The 20,168-nt window shown below is 48.7% G+C and overlaps 1 protein-coding gene across 5 annotated transcripts in view; it reads right to left on the bottom strand.

Moving 5' to 3' along the window:
• LOC308484183 (sialic acid-binding Ig-like lectin 13) overlaps positions 1 to 20,168 on the bottom strand; it is a 35,094-nt gene that overhangs the window by 4,944 nt on the left and 9,982 nt on the right. For all 5 annotated transcript variants that reach the window (XR_013989899.1, XM_081018889.1, XM_081018888.1 and 2 more), the window contains 3 exons: positions 18,450 to 18,707; positions 16,537 to 16,833; positions 6,970 to 7,072 (listed from right to left, as the gene is read on the bottom strand). Coding sequence is in view for 4 of the 5 variants with exons in the window: in XM_081018889.1 (XP_080875015.1) it covers positions 6,970 to 7,072; positions 16,537 to 16,833; positions 18,450 to 18,707 (658 nt within the window). In the remaining variant the exon portion in view is untranslated. The remainder of the gene's footprint in view (positions 1 to 6,969; positions 7,073 to 16,536; positions 16,834 to 18,449; positions 18,708 to 20,168) is intronic.

The following is a 20,168-nucleotide window of genomic DNA, read 5'->3' as shown; positions in this document are numbered from 1 at the left end:
ACGTTCAGCTTCCGAAAAACGTTCGCACACCGGAACACTCACTTCCGGGTTTGCAGTGTTCAGCAGCCGATTTGTTCGGGAGCCAAGCCATTTAACTACCAAGGTACCACTGTATATGGAAAACATTTTAAGGTTCTGTTTGATAGAAATGGTTTTATTGAGTGGGGGCGTTAATTGAAAACTTTGCAGTGATTTCCTGGAATTGTTCAAAAGATTATTCATGGGTATGCTCTGTGTTCAGATAAATAAGACAAACAAGATAGCACAGCAAATGCTACATTAGTAATCCTCCCACTGATAGAGGAAAATCATTCGCAGTCATGTAGTATATTATTTTCTTCTACTTTCTTCTATGGGGACAGAGCTACGCTCTTACCCCAGGATCATTGCCTGAATGCAAACATGACAGAAGTCTCTTTTGACCCTAGGACATGCACTGTCATAGTCCTCAGTCCTTTGGTCCAGTAGGAAGAAAAGGAGAGACAGCTTGGGGGCTTGCCTGCACCTCTGTACACCGCCGGAAGATGGAGGAGCAAGACTCTGTTATGCCTCCCCGTATCTCACCATGTTTGGGCCCATGGTACAACTTCCTTGCAGCTGTTGTATAATTTACCCTCCTGCTTCTTGTTGCAGTTTTCTTGTCTCCATTAGTTACAAGTGTGATCACATACAGGGGAGGCTACTCTGCAAGGGCAAATGGGGCACTGCCCCACAGCCTCAGTCTGATCTGAGCCAGGGCCCCACCACCACCACCTGCCTTCTTACTTACAAACCGGTCCATTGGCAGCCAGCTTCCTCCTCCTTGAGGGACGTGGGTGGCGCTGTGGTCTAAACCACAGAGCCTAGGGCTTGCCGATCGGAAGGTCGGCGGTTCGAATCCCCACGATGGGGTGAGCTCCCGTTGCTTGGTCCCTGCTCCTGCCAACCTAGCAGTTCGAAAGCACATCAAAGTGCAAGTAGATAAATAGGTACCACTCTGGTGGGAAGGTAAACAGTGTTTCCATGTGCTGCTCTGGTTCGCCAGAAGCGGCTTAGTCATGCTGGCCACATGACCCGGAAGCTGTACGCCAGCTCCCTCGGCCAGTAAAGCAAGTTGAGCGCTGCAACCCCAGAGTCGTCTGCGACTGGCCCAAACGGTCAGGGGTCCCCTTTACCCCCCCCTTCCTCCTCCTTACTCAGTGCTGCCTTTGTAGAACTCACTGGGAGAAAAGTAGAATTAGTTGGCTCCTCCCACCCTGGGCTCTGGCTCCGCCTTTTCGTTGGGCTCCCTGCCTGCCCCCCTACTGGTTTTCAATGGGCACTGATTAAATGCATTCTAAAAACACTAAATGGATTTAATTGGGGCATGGAGATTTCAGTTCTATTTGGGATTTGATTGATTTATTTTTTTTGCTAGAACCACAATGTTTAATACTAGAGGTGTTACTAGGACCACAAGACACAGCAACTGAAGCCTTGTGTAAGTAGTTGCTTCAAATGGGGCAATATAGAATTAACAAACAGGGTGCCTCTGAGCGCATGCAGATCCCAGTAACATGTCTTCAGCACTGGCACCAGGCTTACAGTCCTGCTACACCAGAATCCATTCCAGGTTTTCCTCTCAGGCTTTCTTCATCCCAGCAGTTTAATTTAGAAGGCAGTTGCAACTTGATGGTGGCTAGGGCTGCCTTTTAATTGTTACAGTAATTAAAATAACTGGGAGTCTGAAAACCCTGGTGATCTACTGCAAATCACCCGGAGATTTACTAGGCGATCCTGATTTACTTTCTGCCTTCTCCTGGGTTGTTACATAACACGATAAGTAAGGGAGAAATTCTCTCTCTCTCAAAAGGTATGCAAGGAAAGTAAGACTTTGTTAATAATTCAGGAAATGCATATTGATTTAGGCTGAAGGCACCAGAATTCATTACAAAATTAAAATCGAGGGAGACATTTTCATCTCCAGTTACTACTGTGTCAAACAATCTGCATGCGGGGGAAACAAGCCAACTTGGATTTTTGCAATGTAAAATATGTTGTAGTCTATCAATATATTGACAAGGAAGGGAGAATCTTGATGATGGAGGATTTATTCCTGAGCGAAACTAATGCTTCTGTGGGCTCACGCACCAAATCACAAACAGGGGAGAAAGAGGGAGGGAGGTTTGGAAAACGAGGTCGATATTTTATTAGACTTCATAGAAGGAGACACTTTGATAGGTCAAGAAATGAAGAGTGTTATGGGTCACTTATGTTGACAGATTGGGTCAGAGTAACGTTTATAACACTTCATGCTTCTAAAGTGTTGAATAAAGGTGTACAATGTTTCTTAAGCAAGCGATGCCTAGAAGACTCCAACTTTATAGACGTTAGGCTTGCTGCTCCAATGTACATAAGGAAGCCTTTTTAAAAATCAATAAAATACATTATTTTAAAAAATGAAGCATTCCTGCTTTGGAGGGGGTTGGACTAGATGACCCTTGGGGTCCCTTCCAATTCTAAAATTCTATGATTCTAAAAATTGGAGGATGCCTCTAGTAGAGCAGATGCAGAAGGTCCCTGGTTCAGTCTCTAGCTTAGCCTTCTTCAATCTGGTGCCCTCCAGAAGCTGGTGCCCATCAGAAGCTGCTTTCGACCAAGTGAGAAACATTGATCAGTCTAGCTCAGTATCACCTACACTGGCTGGCAGCAGCTATTCAGGGTTCCAGGCAGGGAGTTTTTGCCAGCCCAACCTAGAGATGCCAGAGATTGAACCTTCACTACTGAGCTGTCATTCCTCTCCAACAAGTCCCTCATACTCCAGCCAGCTTGTTCAAGGGTCAGGGATGATGGGGGCTGAAATCAAGAGGGCATCAAGCAAGAGCACTAGGAAAGGACCCTTCCTTTTGAGTGTCACTGCCAGTCAGAATACAGGTAAAAGGTAAAGGACCCCTGGATGGTTAAGTCCAGTCAAAGGTGACTATGGGGTTGCAGCGCTCATCACGCTTTTCCAGCCAAACTTTCTGGGTCATGTGGCCAGCATGACTAAACTGCTTCTGGCACAATGGAACACCGTGACCAGTGCCAGAGCGCACTGAAACGCCGTTTAACTTCCCACCGCAGCGGTACCTATTTATCTACTGGCACTGGCATGCTTTTGAACTGCTAGGTTGACAGGAGCTGGGACAGAGCAACAGGAGCTCACCCTATTGCAGGGATTCGAACCACCGATCTTCTGATCGGCATGCCCAAGAGCAGACATAGGCAAACTCGGCCCTCCAAATATTTGGGGACTACAACTCCCACCATCCCTAGCTAACAGGACCAGTAGTCAGGGATGATGGGAGTTGTAGTCCCAAAACATCTGGAGGGTCGAGTTTGCCTATGCCTGCCCAAGAGTCTCAGTGGTTTAGGCCACAGCACCACCCACCCTTCTTGTCAGAATATAATACGAGGCTAAATAGGTCAGTGGCCAAGTTTGGACAATCAAATCCTGACTCAAGAAGCCAAGAAATGCAATGAGTTGCATGCAGTCCCTTTGCCCTCATTTTGCTGCCCTCTCTTACAGAACATAAGAAGAGCTCTGCAGGATCAGGCCCAGGATCCCAGCATCTTGTTCTCACAGTGGCTGACCGGATGCCTATGGAAAGTCCACAAGCAGGACCCAAGCACAAGAGCACAATCCCACTCCTGTGGTCTGCAGTGGAAGTAGAACAGGAAAGGAGGTGATCAGCTAACCATGGTTCCCGTGACTTCTGCACCAGGAAACCATGGTTAATGGCTTCCAAACAACCAGGGTATGTAGCCATGGGTGAAAAGTTGACTTATGAAACCAATCTTGTTTCAGTTCCCCAGTTTGGACTTAACAGAAAGCTGTAGTTCATGCTTCTTGCATTCTCCCTCTGCTTGTGCAGAACACAAAGAGATAAAGAAGAACTCTGCTGGATCAGACCGAAGACCCATCTAGTCCAGCACCCTGTTCTCACAATGGCCAGCCTAATGCTTTTGGGAAGCCTGCAAGCAAGACCTGAGCACAACCACCCTCTTCTCCCTTGTGATAGCCAGCAACTAGTATTCAGAGACATTCTGTCTCCAAGAGCAGAAGAGTTCTAAGTCAGGATATGATTGCGTAAACCAGGTTGAGCAGTAAGGCAGATTTCATACGTCTGATTTCTTCCCCACATAAGAAATAGCTTTTGCCAGCTTCCCAATAGATGCCTCAGTATATAAACTGACTGCAACACATTTAACTTGATCAATTATAAATAAGAGCAACTTTGCTCGAGGAAATTAAATAATTTGTTACTGTCAGACAACGAGGTTGCGTACTGATGAACTAAGGGGATTTTTCAGACTTAATAATACTCCCGAGAAGAATAAACTAACTGTATGAGAAACTAATAAAGCTTATATGTGGAGGGATTCATAACAGTTTCTTCATACTTGAATTAAAGGAGAAAGAGGCAGAGGGAGGGAGGAATATATTAGCGAGACTGAGATGTTGCAAACGGCGGATAGGCAAAAGAGGAAGAGGTAGGCTTCCGTAGGAAATACAAAGGATGCTTGTGCAACAAATCTTAAAGATGCATCGTTGATGGGCTAAAAAGTTGAAACGGGTCCATAAAAACAGTATAGGTAACATCTGAATGTGCATTTTTGTACCTTTTTAGGCTGCTTTGGTACTGTGCAAGCCCTCAGTCTGCTGACCCCCAAAAAATTTTTGAAGCAGGGATGCACTTAATCTTGGGAGCACACCTGCTTGACATGGTGGAAGTCGGTAGAAACAGCACACCTAGACCAGGCCTCTCTGTCTCATGTCTGCCTTTGCACCTCCAACCCCCTGCTGGCTGCTTTCCCCAAGGTGGTTTATTTTATTTGAGTCCCTAGGGGAGGCAGAGCAGCTGGCTGGAGTTGGCATTTGGGTTGGCTCGAATGCTCAGAAAGCCTCCTCAGGGCTTTCGTTGAGGGCTGATCCACCCTTCCTCTTGCCCCACTGCTTTCTCCTGGAGAAGACTGCTCCCAATCAGAGCAAACATCATTTGGGGTTTTCTCCGGATTGACGTTTGCTCCGATTGAGCACTAGAGAGCGGGTTTTCCCTGGGAAAGAAGTGGGACAAGGGGGAAACCGCTCTGACCCGTGCTTTCTAGGCATGGGATGAGCAGAAGTGTGCATGAGTCCAAAGTGTTGCAATTAAGGCAATAACGCTTGCAATAAATTGCCTGAACCAGTGAGGGGCAGTAGGCAGAAAGGTAATGAAGAGCTCATCCACACTTCCAGTTGTCTTGTGCCAAAAAATCATGGGTTTTCTAGGCATGGGTCCAGGAGGTTTTGCCTTTGTCCTGACACCTTCCCCCAGAAAACCTGTTCTTTAGCGCTAAATCGGAACAAACAGCAATCTGCAGAAAACCTGATTGCCATTTGTTCCGATTCAGCGCTAAGCCATGGGTTTTCCCCAGGGGAAAGCTACAGGACAAACAGAGGTGGGGATGAGCCCCTAGTCTTCCCTCTGTGATTCCTTCCTAAATAACAACCTGCAGATTGTGTTTTCTCCATCAGGCTTTACTTCCTTCCTCCTGCTTCTTCAATCAGTTACCGTTCGTGTTAGCCCTTCCTTTGGTTAGGGTTGCCATATTTCAAAAAGTGAAAATCTGGACACAGAAATTGTTGAGCATTTTTGGCAAAGTTGGGGGGGGGCAAGTTGTTGAGCCATTATGATCAGGAGCCAATTGCAAGGAATAGCCTTATCCTCCTGAACTTCTCTCATCCTCTTTTCAAACCATCTAAGCAAGGAGGAGGAGAAAGAGAAAGAAAGCCAACCAACTTTCTCCCCACCATGTATATGAGGGGGGGAACCCATTCACAGGGAAGGGGTCTCTGTGGCCCTCCCAATGTTTCTCGCATGGCCAGTGGTCAGGGGTGATGGGAAGTGGTTTCCAATATCTTATGGAGGTTAATAATAATAATAGTAATAATTTATACCCCACCCATGTGGCTGAGTTTCCCCAGCCACTCTGTTATGTGGTCCCGGCAGCCACTCCCAGTCACCAGTCTAGCTGCCGCATTCTGGATTAATTGCAGTTTCCGGGTCACCTTCAAAGGTAGCCCCAGGTTCCCGTATGTTCCCAAATGCTATGCTTCCCATGTGCTTCAGTGTAGCGCAAACTCTTTGCACGAGGGGTTGGGAACCTCATATTTAAACCCAGCCAGATGGGTGGGGTATTATTATTATTAATAATATTATTTCATGCTCCCTTATGGGCAGTTCTTCAGAGGCCACATACCAGTACAAAAAAAAAAGCACATTTATATATTCCGCGTATTGCTTTTATTGACTAACATTTTGCCCCGTCTTTAAATATGCCCAAATGCCTAACAAAGGCTAGCAAACCCAACTAATGAAAAGCCAAGGAAATAATAACAAAACTGTAATAATAGAATGTATTCCATGCACACACCCTAATCCAGGGATGGGGAATAGAGAAGCCGCTGGCTCTGGGACCAGATACCTGCCTAATCTGGGCTATTTTACATGCCTCTTGACCTCCTGGGCTGAGAGCTCACACTCCTCACCACCTATGCATCCCAATGGCCAGGATCGCTGCAAAAACCTGTCAATTCCCAGGCTTCAAAATCAGCAGACTGATTGCTGGACAATAGTCATTTGCCAGCAACAGCGGCACTTGCTAGGGCGACACCAAGTGGCTGTGTCATGCCTGATCAGTCTCCTGGAGGAAAGATGAGTGTCTGGAAAGCTCTGCAGAGTAGGCCAGCACAAATGTGCAGTTTTTTGCAAGCCAAAAAGCACCACCACCATCCACCTTCCTTGAAGGTGCAAGGCAGTGATTGGCTTAGAGTCTGCTCAGCCACAACACTGGTGATGACGTTTCAACATAGTACCGAACCAAAAATTCACTCCAGGTGGAGCCTTCCTCTGCATCAACGCCCAGTGCAAAAGAGACTCCGCTCTCCTCAAGTGCTACAGAAACAGACAGATGCTAACTGTTACTTACCTTCTAGAAATCAGAACGACGATGATAACGATCAGGATGACGACAGCCAACATGACGAGGGCACCCAATACGCCACTGATTAGGTTCCTTTTCAGAGAGTCTCCTGTTGGTTCAGAGGAGAACAGGTCTGGTGAAGCCACAGAGAACCAGCTTCTCCATTCCCCCCCCCCCCAATATCTCAACCCAATGTTTGAAGTGACTTCTGTTTGTCCCAAAGAGCTAAGATAACCCAGGACTATCGATAGGCAGAATGAGGCCAGTGCCTCAGGCAGAAAATGCTAAGGACTTCAAAAGAGTGTTGCTGGATCAGGACAATTGCCCAGTCAGGATCCTGTTCTCACATTGGCCACCCAGATCCTCTGGGAATCTGGGAAGGAGGACCTGAGCACAAAAATACTCTCGCCTCCTGTGGCTTCCAGCAACTGGTATTGAAAAGCATTGCTGCAGCCATGGCAGGAAATGCTAATGAGGAAGGAAGCCAGTGTGGTAACCAGCAGCCAGAGGCGTAGCAAGGTCAGGTGATACTCAGATACTCAGGTGAGCTTTTTTTAGGGATGGTACCTGTCAGGGAACTGCCATCGGAAGGAAGGGAAGTGAAAGGGCTCACACAGGTTGGGAGAGACTCAGCAGCTGAAGAGGGAACCAGTAGGGGGAGAGGAGCTGAGCTGAGGGAAAGGGAGCTGGAGGGATGGCTCAGAGACACTTCCAGCGAAAACAGTGGGGAGGTTTCAGGACCTCCTGTAGGGACACCCACTCCTCGCCGGAAACTGTCACGCAGAGAGTCCAGAAGACGTGTTTCCGTTAAGGAGCTTTTATGTTGGAAGCGATTCCGAAAGCAACCACTGTCGGAATCTGCCAGCGACTGACGGAGCCATGTTTAAGGGGCTCCGTTACAGACAGAGGTTTGCAAACTTGACCAAACTCTGAGGGACTAGGATTTTACACACAAGCAGCTCATCGTCCCATCACAGCATTCCGACAGTCTTCGTGAGCAGCTTGTGCAGGAGAAGGCATCATGAGCAACCCAGCCGGAACCGGAGAAGCAGGAGCTGGAGCGGGTCCAAGCCTGGAAGAAAGGTACCGGGTGTTGGAGGTCCAGCTAGCGCTGCAGACGGCGAGGCTTGAGGAGAGGAGGGCTCAGGATGCAGACAAAAAGGGGAAAGACACCCAGCTCGTCAGAAAGGTACCAGGATTGGTGCAGAAGTTTGGGGGGGAGCCCAAAGACTATCATGGCTTTCGGACAGAGATGCAATATGCCCTCAATCTGCAGTTTGATGAATTCCCTGACGAGGAATCATGAGTGGCTTTCGTGATTGGGCATCTTGAAAAGGGGGCGAGAGACTGGGTTAGACCCCTGATGGCAGCGAATAGTGACGTCCTAAAGGACACGATGAAGTTCTTTCGCGCCATGGATCTGATGTTTTCCAGCGATATTGAACAGGGAGTGGTCCGCAGACAGTTAATGGCTTGCAAACAGGGGAGCCGATCTGTCCGTGAGTACTGGACTGAGTTCACCATGTTGATCCATAAATTGGGGTGGGATCTATCGGCGGAACCCATTCAAATGCTCTTTGAAGAAGGGCTTTCTTCGGCTGTGAAAGACGAACTTTCCCGGGCGCCCAGGGCGGAGTCTATGGACCAGCTGACCAAATCAGCGCTGACCATAGGAGCGCGCCAGGAGGCGAGAGCATTGGAGAGGCGGGAAGGGAAGGGGGAACGTTGGAAGGAGTTCCGCATTCCAGACATTCCAGAGCCAACTTTCCCGCCGGCAGAGCCGATGGAAATCGGAACAGCGCGCGCGCGCGCAGTTTCAAAGCCCAGTGAGGGGGGAAAGAAGGAGGGAAAAGGCGCCCGGAAATGCTATCTCTGCCAACAGCCAGGTCACTTTGCCAGAGTCTGCCCCCAGAGGAAGGAATGGCAAGGGATGGTAGGAGCTGTGGAGGGAAGAGAGGAAGAAATACCGAAGCAAGTAAAAGCCAACGCCTGGCTGCCACCGTCGGGGCACAGCAGCCAGGCCAAAGAGCAGTGAAAGTGCCCACGCCAGAACCTCCTAAACCCGCCCTAGTGATAGAAGTGGCGCTAGAGCTGCCAAACGGACACCCTCTAAAGATAAAGGCGCTGTTGGACTCAGGCAGCTCCTGCAATTTCATGAGCAAAGAGTTTGCAGCTGAACACCAGATACAGACGATCCCTTTAAGCAACCCCCTGCAGGTGACCACGATCGATGGCAGGGAGCTGTTGGGAGGAGAAGTCAGCTTGCAGACCGTCCCAATGATAATGAAGGTAGCAAGGCACACCGAACTGATAGCGTTTAATGTGGCCACCTTGGGAGGAGCTCCCATTATATTGGGGATGAGCTGGCTAGCGTTACATGATCCGCTGGTGGGCTGGCATCAGAGAGTGGTTTCTTTTGGTTCAGCACATTGCTTAGAACACTGCAAAGAGGGAAAGGGTTTGGCAGGGGCCCAAGCCACCCTAGCAGGGACTGAAGTAACGGAGAACGTGAAGGTACCACGACAATACGCAGATCTCCGCGACGTCTTCAGCGAAAGGGAAGCTGACCAACTACCCCCGCATAGACCCTTTGACTGTCAAATCAATTTACTCCCTGGGGCACAGCTCCCTGTAGGCAAGCTGTACGCCATGTCAGACAGAGAGATGCAGGAGCTAAGAGAGTTCATTGACAAGAACCTGAAGAGAGGGTTCATCAGAGAGTCCAGGGCGGTGAGGGGGCAGCCCAGTGTTTTTTGTGGATAAAAAAAACACGAACAAGCCGAGGCTTGTGTGTGACTTCAGGGCCTTAAATGCAGTGTCAGAACCAGTGGCTTTCCCTATGCCCAGGATTGACGACATTTTGACAAGGGTCAGGAAGGGAAAGATTTTTACTAAACTGGACCTAAGGGGGGCGTACAACCTGATACGAATAAGGAAGGGGGATGAATGGAAAACCACCATGTTCACCCCTTTGGGGGCATTTGAATATTTAGTTATGCCCTTCGGCCTACAAGGAGGCTCCGCGTGCTTTCAATCGTTTATGAACCATGTCCTGGGGCCTTTGCTTTACAAGAATTGTGTGGCCTTCTTAGACGACGTGTTGGTGTATTCTGAGAATGAGGAGCAGCATGTGAGAGACGTCAGAGAAGTGTTGAGCAGGCTGCAAGCCAACCAGCTGTGGGTGAAACTGGAGAAGTGTCAGTTTCATACCAAGGAGGTGGAATTCCTGGGGTATCGCCTGTCAGACAAGGGATTGGCCATGGATCCCGGCAAGGTCCAGGCGGTGCTGGAATGGAAAACACCCAAAACAAGGAAGGATGTGCAGAGGTTCCTAGGATTTGGGAACTTCTATCGTAAGTTCATCCGAAACTTTGCCCACCTGACGGCGCCCATTACGGACTGTCTCAGCAGTAAGAAGAAGTTCGTTTGGACTGAGGAGGCGGAGCGAGCATTTGAGGAACTAAAAAGGGCCTTCGCCTCGGAACAACAACTCCTGCATGTGGATTTACAAAAAACGATGAGAGTGGAAACTGACGCATCAGACAGAGCGATTGGGGCGGTGCTTCTGCAGCCAGGGAAGGAGGAGTCAGAGTGGAGACCGTGTGCCTTTTTTTCGCGAAAGCTGAACAAATCCGAGAGGAACTACACGGTGTATGACCGAGAACTACTAGCCATTCATGAGGCGTTCCGGAGATGGAGGCACCTGCTAATTGGCGCACAACATAAGGTGCAAGTGTGCACTGACCACAAGAACCTAGAGTATTGGAGGACGGCACGAGTGCTCAACCAACGGCAAGTGAGATGGGCCCAGGAGTTCTCCAAATTTAACTTTGAGATTTGTTACGTGCCAGGCCCAGAGAACATTAGGGCGGACGCTCTCTCACGCAAACCTGAATATTTGGAGGGGGAGGGAGCACCCGAAGAGAGACATGTCATTCCAGAGGACCGCTGGGTGTGTGGGGCGGCATTGGTGGGACAAAGAGAACTGGTAGAGGAAACAGAGAATGATGAATACGCCCAGAATAAGCTCAGAGGTCTTAGGGGTGAGGGAGAGGAACCAGGGGGTTTCGAGGAAAGAAATGGAGCTTTGTATTACAAAGGGGCACTGTATATCCCTGAAGGAGACTTAAGGGGGAGGGTACTCAAGCAGTTGCACGACAGCCCCACGGCGGGGCATTTTGGACAACACAAAACCATGTGGTTGGTCACCAGGGAATTTTGGTGGCCTAAGGTGAGGGAAGATGTACGGGAGTATGTAAGAGGGTGTGAGCAATGCCAGCGAGCCAAAGGGGAGAGGCGGGCACCGGCGGGGCTATTAGAACCCTTACCAACCCCAGAACGACCTTGGGAGGCAGTGTCGATAGATTTTATGACTGATCTGCCGAAGTCCAAGGGGAAAACAGCCATCATGGTGGTGGTAGACCTACTAACAAAGATGTGCCACTTTGTAGCCTGCTCGCATGCAGTCACGGCGGAAGAGACAGCGAAGTTATTTGTAGAACACATTTTTAGGTTGCACGGGGTGCCATTGAGGGTGGTCTCAGACCGAGGAAAACAATTTACTTCCAGGTTCTGGAGGAAGCTCATGAGCTTACTGCAGGTGGAGGTCAACTTTTCGACTGCCCGGCACCCTGAAACCAACGGGCAGGCGGAAAGAGCAAACGGGGTCCTCCAGCAATACCTGAGGTGTTATGTCAATGACAGAGAGAATGACTGGGTAGAAAAGTTGGCGCTGGCGGAATTTGCCTACAACAATGCCGAGAATGTGTCCACAGGGATGAGCCCCTTCTTGGCTAATTATGGGTGTCATCCCAGGGCTTTCCCAGGGGGAGAAGGGGAGAGATGGGGTGTCCCGGCAGCCGAGCATTTTGTAGAAGAAATGGAAGCAATCCATCGTCAGCTCCAACTCAACTTAGAAAGGGCGAAGGAAGAATACAAGAGGCAGGCAGACAAGAACCGAAGGGAAGGTGAAACCATAAGGGTGGGAGATAGGGTGTGGCTGTCAACCCAAGGGTTGCCGTTCAAAGGAGGTTGTAAGAAATTAAGACCCAGGAGATTGGGTCCCTTTGAGGTCATTCAACAGGTCAACCCAGTGGCTTTCAGGCTCCGGTTACCCAACCACATGAAACTGCACCCAGTATTTCACAGGTCGTTACTGTCACCGTATGAGGGGGGACGAGAAGGGATGGCCACTCGGGGACCGGTCATAGAAGAAAGGGAATGCAGCAGCCATGTGGCAGAAATCCTCGACGCCAGATGGAAGGGGGATCAGGTGGAGTATTTGGTAGCGTGGGAAGGAGAACCGGAGTCAGAAAACACTTGGGTAATGGCAGAAGATATCAATGACGAGGTATTGATAGAAATGTTCCATCAAAGGTTCCCAAGGAAACCTCAGCCTGTGGAGAGGTTCCGGAGGGAATACTTTGGGACCACCGATGAGGAGGAGGAGTTGGAAGGATTCTCGGAATCGGAAGGGGAAGGGGAGATGGACTCTGAGGAGGAGGAGTACTTCGAGACCAGGAACCGCAACAGGTGAAGAGAAGTGTTCGGGACATCGGAAGATGAAGGAAGTTCATTCCGGGGTTTTGCCTCCTCACCGCCCGTAGAGGAGGGGGCGAGAGGGGATGAAGGGGGCCCTGGAGGGGAGGTGGATGTCAGGGAACTGCCATCGGAAGGAAGGGAAGTGAAAGGGCTCACACAGGTTGGGAGAGACTCAGCAGCTGAAGAGGGAACCAGTAGGGGGAGAGGAGCTGAGCTGAGGGAAAGGGAGCTGGAGGGATGGCTCAGAGACACTTCCAGCGAAAACAGTGGGGAGGTTTCAGGACCTCCTGTAGGGACACCCACTCCTCGCCGGAAACTGTCACGCAGAGAGTCCAGAAGACGTGTTTCCGTTAAGGAGCTTTTATGTTGGAAGCGATTCCGAAAGCAACCACTGTCGGAATCTGCCAGCGACTGACGGAGCCATGTTTAAGGGGCTCCGTTACAGACAGAGGTTTGCAAACTTGACCAAACTCTGAGGGACTAGGATTTTACACACAAGCAGCTCATCGTCCCATCACAGCACCCTAAAGTTGTTGACCTTTTTTTAGGGAGGGTTGGTCGTGAAACAGATACACCCGTAGATTGTGCAAATCCGACCGATGATCACATTTTAAATGCATCTGTGTCAGCACCACCCACAAAAATCCAACCACCCATAGGCGATCGCAGGGGTCAGCAACCTTTTTCAGCTGTGGGCCAGTCCACCATCCCTCAGACCATGTGGTGGGCCGGACTATATTTTTTTTGGGGGGGGGGGGATGAACGAATTCCTATGCCCCACAAATAACCTAGAGATGCATTTTAAATGAAAGGACACATTCTACTCATGTAAAAACATGCCGATTCCCTGACCGTCCACTGGCTGGACTGAGAAGGCAAGTGGGCCGCATCTGGCCCCCGGGTCTCAGGTTGCCTACCCCTGGGTGATCACATAAAACTGTCCACCAGGGATGTGAGCGCTGTCTGCTGGAGGGTGTGGATGCTACCCGCCGGAGGGTGCCAGTCTGATCGTCAGGCATATTTGCACAATCAGCAGGCGAATTTTCACAACAACAATTGCACCAATCATGAAAATCCGCCCATCGGGGGTGTGAGTGCCACCACGATGATCCGCCTGGGTGGATTTTGTCACACACACCCAGGCATGACACCTGAGGTGGACCGCACCCCCACACACTCCTTGCGATGCCCCTGCCAGCAGCAGCTGGTGCCCATCAAGTCACAGAACCCAACAGTGGGGGTTGCCAGAACCAATGACAGGCAGAACCATTTGAGTGTCCATAAAGAAGCAGGTAGGCAGGGAATAGCTGAGAGCAGGTTGAGCTTGGTGGGGCTATGCCAGAGATGCCCCATGAAACAGCCTCCACTGGCTGATGGAGTCCCCAACCAATTCCCCTTTGTAGATAGCAGAGCTATGCAATCCCCTAAGGTTGCCGGTTGCCTTCGAAAACCATGGAGGGAGATGTCCGCTTACTCTCTCCGAAGTAGTAGTGGTAGTAGTAGCAAAGGTAAAGGTAAAGGGACCCCTGACTATTAGGTCCAGTCGTGGCCGACTCTGGGGTTGTGGTGCTCATCTCGCTTTACTGGCCAAGGGAGCCGGCGTACAGCTTCCGGGTCATGTGGCCAGCATGACTAAGCCGCTTCTGGCAAACCAGAGCAGCGCACGGAAACGCCGTTTACCTTCCCGCCAGAGCGGTACCTATTTATCTACTTGCACTTTGACGTGCTTTTGAACTGCTAGGTTGGCAGGAGCAGGGACCGAGCAATGGGAGCTCACCCCGTTGTGGAGATTCGAACTGCCGATCTTCTGATTGGCAAATCCTAGGCTCTGTGGTTTAACCCACAGCGCCACCCGCGTCCCTGTAGTAGTAGTAGTAATATATTCTTTATACCACGCCCATCTGGCTGGGTTTCCCCAGCCACTCTGGGTGGCTCTCAACAGAATATTAAAAACACGATAAAACATCAAACATAAAAAACTACCCTAAACAGGGAAAAGTTTCAACTGCATCTGTATGAGGAGTAAACCCTACACAGATAGAGAGTGGAGTCCTTATTGCCCTGAAATTGTATTGCCTTGAAGTTGCCCATGAAGCAACAGACTGGACTGATGCGCAAGTCACTGGATCCATCTTCCCAACTATGGTGAGATGTATTGTATTTTATTTAAATCACAGATCCCCTCTAAATTTGCAGATAGGCATGGAAATTTACATATATGAATTTTATGCAAATATGCCCTCTTTTGCAGAGATGCGCTTCTTCATTCTTGGTTAATGCATCTGTGCCCACCCCAACTTCGGGGCTCACGCCTCTTCCAGTGAAATTCTACACATGCCTACTCAGAAGCAGGTGCCATTGAGTTCATATGAAGGAAGGGGGTGTCATAGAATTGTAGCGTGGGAAGGGACCCCAACGGTCATCTAGTCCAACCCCCTGCTATGCAGGAAACCCAAATAAGCATCAGATCGCAATTTTGGCCGCCACTCCATTGCGACAGCTCTCCTGAGCAGCATCCACCACATGCATCTGCATCTTCCAGTGATCCGTCTAGCATTAAATGAGCGGTAATTGCCAGCATTATCCCCCATTAAAATAGCACTTAAAATCATTGTGATGATTTTAAAAGATCGAAGGCATTATCTCTTCAATTAAAAAATAAATACATGGAAGTACTGGCGATAATCTCTCCCCCTCCCCCCCCCCCGGCTATTAGAAGAAAATAATAAACTTTTAATACTTCAGTACTAAATTATTCTAATGGCAATCATTTATCTCTAAAATTAAAGTTATTAACACAGATACACTTAATAAAAACCGCACTTGGGTTTGCCTGCAGGCCAGATGCCGAAAGCTCTTTAGGAGATTGGAGAGTGGATCGTAAAAGCCTCGTTTTGAAGCACGTGACAAGCTGGGGCTTCATTTCAGCCAGGGATCAGCCCCTAGGAGCTGCTTTCAAGGCCACAGGGTGTGAGTAAAGAAATGGATGCCTCTGAACATGTGCAGAGTGCATTTCCCAGCCCACTGAGACAGAGGTGGGGAAAAGGTAAGCTTCCAGGCCAGTCATCGCAGCTGCCAAGCAATCCCAAAGCCTGAGGCCTCTCTTTGTAGGAATTCATTGCCGCTCAGAATTGAAATAAAGTACTATCACCCCATCTTTAATGCACAGTTGGATCATGTCTTCATGCTCTGGCTGGCTTCTTTGGGGTGGGTGGGGGGGGGGACAACCAAAAGGTAACCTTAATTCAATCACTCTGTCATTCTATGGAAGGATTGCAGGGGAAACCAGACCTACTGTTTTGGGACAGGGATCTGAGCACATACTGGAAATGTAGATTTGCACAAGTAAAACATGTTAAAGTGCTCTGGTGCCCTAATGCAACAAACCCACTTTTTAAAGAATGGGCTACTTTTTGCAGTTGGGAAATTGATAGTGAAATGCACCCAACAGAGTGGGGTGGATAAACGTTTAACAGAAAGCCGTGTCGATGCTCCACATGAAAATCAGGACCAAGGCTTGTTGTCCTATCAGTGCCCCATAAACAAACAAGAGCAAATGCTCAATAAAAACTGGGTGTAGTTTAACCACTGTGTTAACTTTCTGCAAGCAAATCAGGATGAATGTTACATAAACAGTTCATCTGTAGCAGCTCTGTGTCCTCCATCTATTACCGTCCTGAGAAATGCCGGAACTGAGTTCCAGTAAGTTCTGGCTGAAAAAAAAGCCCCGAATGTTTGTTAACACACTCACACATTACTACAGAATTCTGCAGCGGACTTTGACTATCTGAAAAGTATTCAATAAATATGGTGTTTTGACTTTTTCCTCTTTTGGGGTTTAAGCGCAGCCTCAGTTGGCAATCCTGTATGTAGTTTGTGAGTGTGCCTAGCCTGCCATACGACCGGGATTTCAAAGGCTTTTGGGGTGTCCTGGTTTTTACTTTTTGAAATATGGCAACCCTAAGTGTGGCTGCTATCTAAAGCAGGGCTCTAGGTAACGCTATTGAACTGATCTGCATCCCAGAGACTTACCTGAACTAGCCATGAAGAACTTCAAGGGAATCTGTCCGCTGGGGTTGGTTCCAAGGCAGACAATATGCTGCTCTCCATCCACGTCCCCTGTCAAGTACAGAGTGCTGATGGCTTCTTCTGTCTTATTCCAGGAAGTGGCCTTCATGGTCTCACTGGAGTTGTTCCCCTCCAAGTTCTTCCCATTTACTTGCCACTGAATTCTAGATGCAGGATAGGAGCAGATGGAACAGTTGCACTGGAATCCATTGCCATCTCTCCAGCATCGGGAATTATTCTGTTCACATGGCCTGGGGCTGTCTGGAAAAGAATGAAACAGAATGATCAGTGTCAGGATCTTGTGCCAGCCCTTATTCTAGTTTCCTCTTGCTCCAGCAAGGCCAGACTATTAGTTCCAACAACAGCCCAATCTTCTTTTGGCTCTGTATACCATGTTGGCTATCTTCTCTACACTGTAGCAGTGGGTATGGATCTCGGAAAAAACCTAGGGATTCACTTTATGAATGCAAAGCATGTGCTCTAACAGTGAAGATGGATTTGAGTTTGTTAGTGTCTCTGGTAACTTCTTTCTCTTACATCATGGATGTTGGCAAACTGGATTTTTGAAAGGCAGAAATAACATTAGAATTGGAGTTGTCAGAGATGCACAAAGGAAACTGTCTTTTAATGCTCAGGAACTTTGAAAAGCCTTTTTTGTATTATGGATTTTTATATTATGGATGTATGTTCTGTATTATTTTATCAATCCTGTTGCTTAATACAAGCTTGTCATGGCCTTTGACTCGAACAATAAACTGATGAACTTGAGCCATTCATTTCCTGGACCCACCTCAATATGGTTTCTGGCCCAGATACATCACTCTGGCTGCATTTGTGGCCCTAGCAGCTATTTTTCTTTTTCACTTTGAGATCAAGAGAGGCAAATTCCCTCTGCTAGGCCAGTAATTCCCAAAATGTGACCAAGAAAGCAAAATCAGATCTGTGAGCCCTGTGATTTTTCTGTGTGGTGGGAATAGAGAGCCTCTGGGCTAATCCACACTTACTCTTGTCCCTCTGCATCCCCTGGGGGAAAGAGCTCTTAACCACGCAATTGGAGCAAATGGCAATTTGGGTTTTCTCTGAATTGACGTTTGCTCCAATTTAGCACTAAAGAATGGGTTTTCCCTGGAAAGGAGAGGGCCAAGGGAAAATCACTCACATGCCCTTCAAGTGTTGCAATTTCCCCTTGACACCCCACAATTACAGAAGCCATCCCAGCTTCCGATTTGATCCTGGAATGTCCCATTCCCACCCCCTCTAGTGCCGCCCCCAAGCTCCGGAAGGAGGGTGAGTCGGTGCTTACAGCGGGCACTTGTAGCGGTGTTGTGCTCTCATGCGAGTTATCTGGCTCCTGTAAGAGCATGGCACCCAAAAATGCTCCTTTGTGAACCAGCTAACTTGCGTGGCAGCGCAGCATCAAAAGATGCTCCCATGATTTTCATGGGAGAGTATGCACTCAGACCTGTCCCTACAAAGCATGGGTCAAGTGGAAAACCACTCAGACCCATGTATTCTAGGCATGAGACAAGCGGGAGTGTGGACAAGCCCCACGTATGTAACCAAGGCCTGTATGAAGTTTTCCTGACATGGAGTGGGGAAATTCAAAGGGTGATTCCATCACCTGGGAAATGCACAGGAGCAAACCCCAATAGCACTCGTCATGCAGGAAGAGGTTTCCTGGTGCAACCTGATGTCTTTTGCAGCAATATACTTAGCTAATTCCCCATATTTGCCACAACAATGCCCCGTTGTAGCAAGGAGTTCCAGAGTCATCCCCAACATTCCCAATAATATCCTTTACAGTGTCTGCATCTCCTTGGAAGGTTTTATCTCTCAGCAACACCCCACTGCATGAACCCCAGTTTTGTCTTCCTTACATGCTACATAGAGCTGGAAGGTAGCATCAGTCTCGCCCTCTGTGTTTGATGCACGGCATTTGTATCCCTTTTTGTCCGCCAGCTTCACATTCGAAATTGTCAGGATATTGGTTCTGGAGGATTGCCAACCAGTGGTCTTTTGTGATTTTGTCACCCAGGCCGCATTGGCTGAGGGGTTGCTCTTTATCCTGCAGAACAACGTGATGGAGTCACCTTCCTGGACTTCGATATGGGAAGCTTCTGTGAAGTTTCTCTGACCTGCAAGATTCCAAACAGGACAGTGGGATGGCACAGCGGTTATCAAGCTTCTGGTCTGGCCGCCCTCCCATCCCAGTCAAAGAAAACAGTTCTTATCCAACCACCTCCAGATGCAACACAAAATAAAGAGATGGCAGCTTGCTTGTCAGAGGTGGACAATGTTTCAAATAATGGTTGGGCTGCCAAATCTTCTAAATCCCCATTTTGCAGACAGGAAACAAAGGCTGGGTGTTTGCAGCGCCCAATGACAAACAAAGGATCCATGGTAGAAGTGAGAGTCGAATTATTTTTAAAAAATTCAGGTCCCACTTTTCACTATCTAGGTCCCAAAGTGGTTCACGAAATAAAAAGCATACAATATTTACACCATCTAAAACATAAACTGAACATGAGGGATTGAAACATCATGAGATTGAAACATCACAGCAACATTCATGGAGCAAAGCCTACTGGGGGGGAAAAACCATTTGAACCAGGCACCTGAAATATAACAGGGATGATGCCTATCTGGTTTCCACAGGGAGGAAGTTCTGATGAGCTGGGCCCACAAAACTGAAGAATTGATTCCTCATTAACATGACTGGTGCTCAGGGCTCTTTTTCTGAGGAACTCCCCGGAACTCAGTTCCGGCACCTCTCAGGTGGGCACCATTGCCATTCTAAGAGAATGTTCATGGTGAGTTCTGGCACCTCTTTTTCTAGGAAAATGGCACTGGTGGTGCTTCTGATCCATGTGGGAGCAGTAATGCTGCTCCTCAAGGTGGACTCAGTCATCAACTAGGGACATATGCCTGCCTTGGGGCAAAGCATCACTCTCCTTTGCTCCTCAAGTGTAACATCTTATTTACTGAGCAGTGTTTACTTTCAAGGTACGCAACCAAAAGTGGATCTAGAGTAACGTGACCAGTGCGGTTGTACTGAGCACTGAGCTTCCAGGGGACCAGAGTAGGCGATGTAGCTATGACATCCAAGTGAAGGTGAGAGGTGGGGGTGGGGGTGTTGGATTTTGGCATCACACAGAACACCACCGGAATTTGAGATGCCAAGGTCTGCCACTGGTAGAACCTTATTGTCAGGGACTGGGCAGAGGATGAGGAGTTGTGGAGATTGCCTCCCCATCCTGACCCTTCCAGGGAGGAGGAAGAGGAAGACAGTATAGATTTACAACAGGGGTTTGAGGGAGGTCGCAGCTCAGAGGCAGATGAAGGGGAAAGTTGGAAAATAATGGGAGAGGAGGAGGCAGAGCCGCAGCAGCAGCTGGCTGATACGTTATCACATTCCAGACCCACCATCTCCCAGAACCCGGCAAGCCTTGAAAGTAGGAGAGCAAAGAGCTCGAAGACAGAGGGCGCTTAGCAGCACCCATAGAGGAAGTGATGATGATGACGAATGAGGAAGTGGAAGAGAAAGGGGGTGGAGATTCATTTGGGACAACACCATCATCCAAGAGGCTGGGTTCTAG

The sequence above is a fragment of the Podarcis pityusensis genome (assembly GCF_964106645.2).
Source record: "Podarcis pityusensis genome assembly, chromosome: 8".
Taxonomy (NCBI): domain Eukaryota; kingdom Metazoa; phylum Chordata; class Lepidosauria; order Squamata; family Lacertidae; genus Podarcis; species Podarcis pityusensis.
The sequence above is the reverse complement of the archived record's forward strand: the minus strand, read 5'-3'. Positions and strand labels throughout refer to the sequence as shown.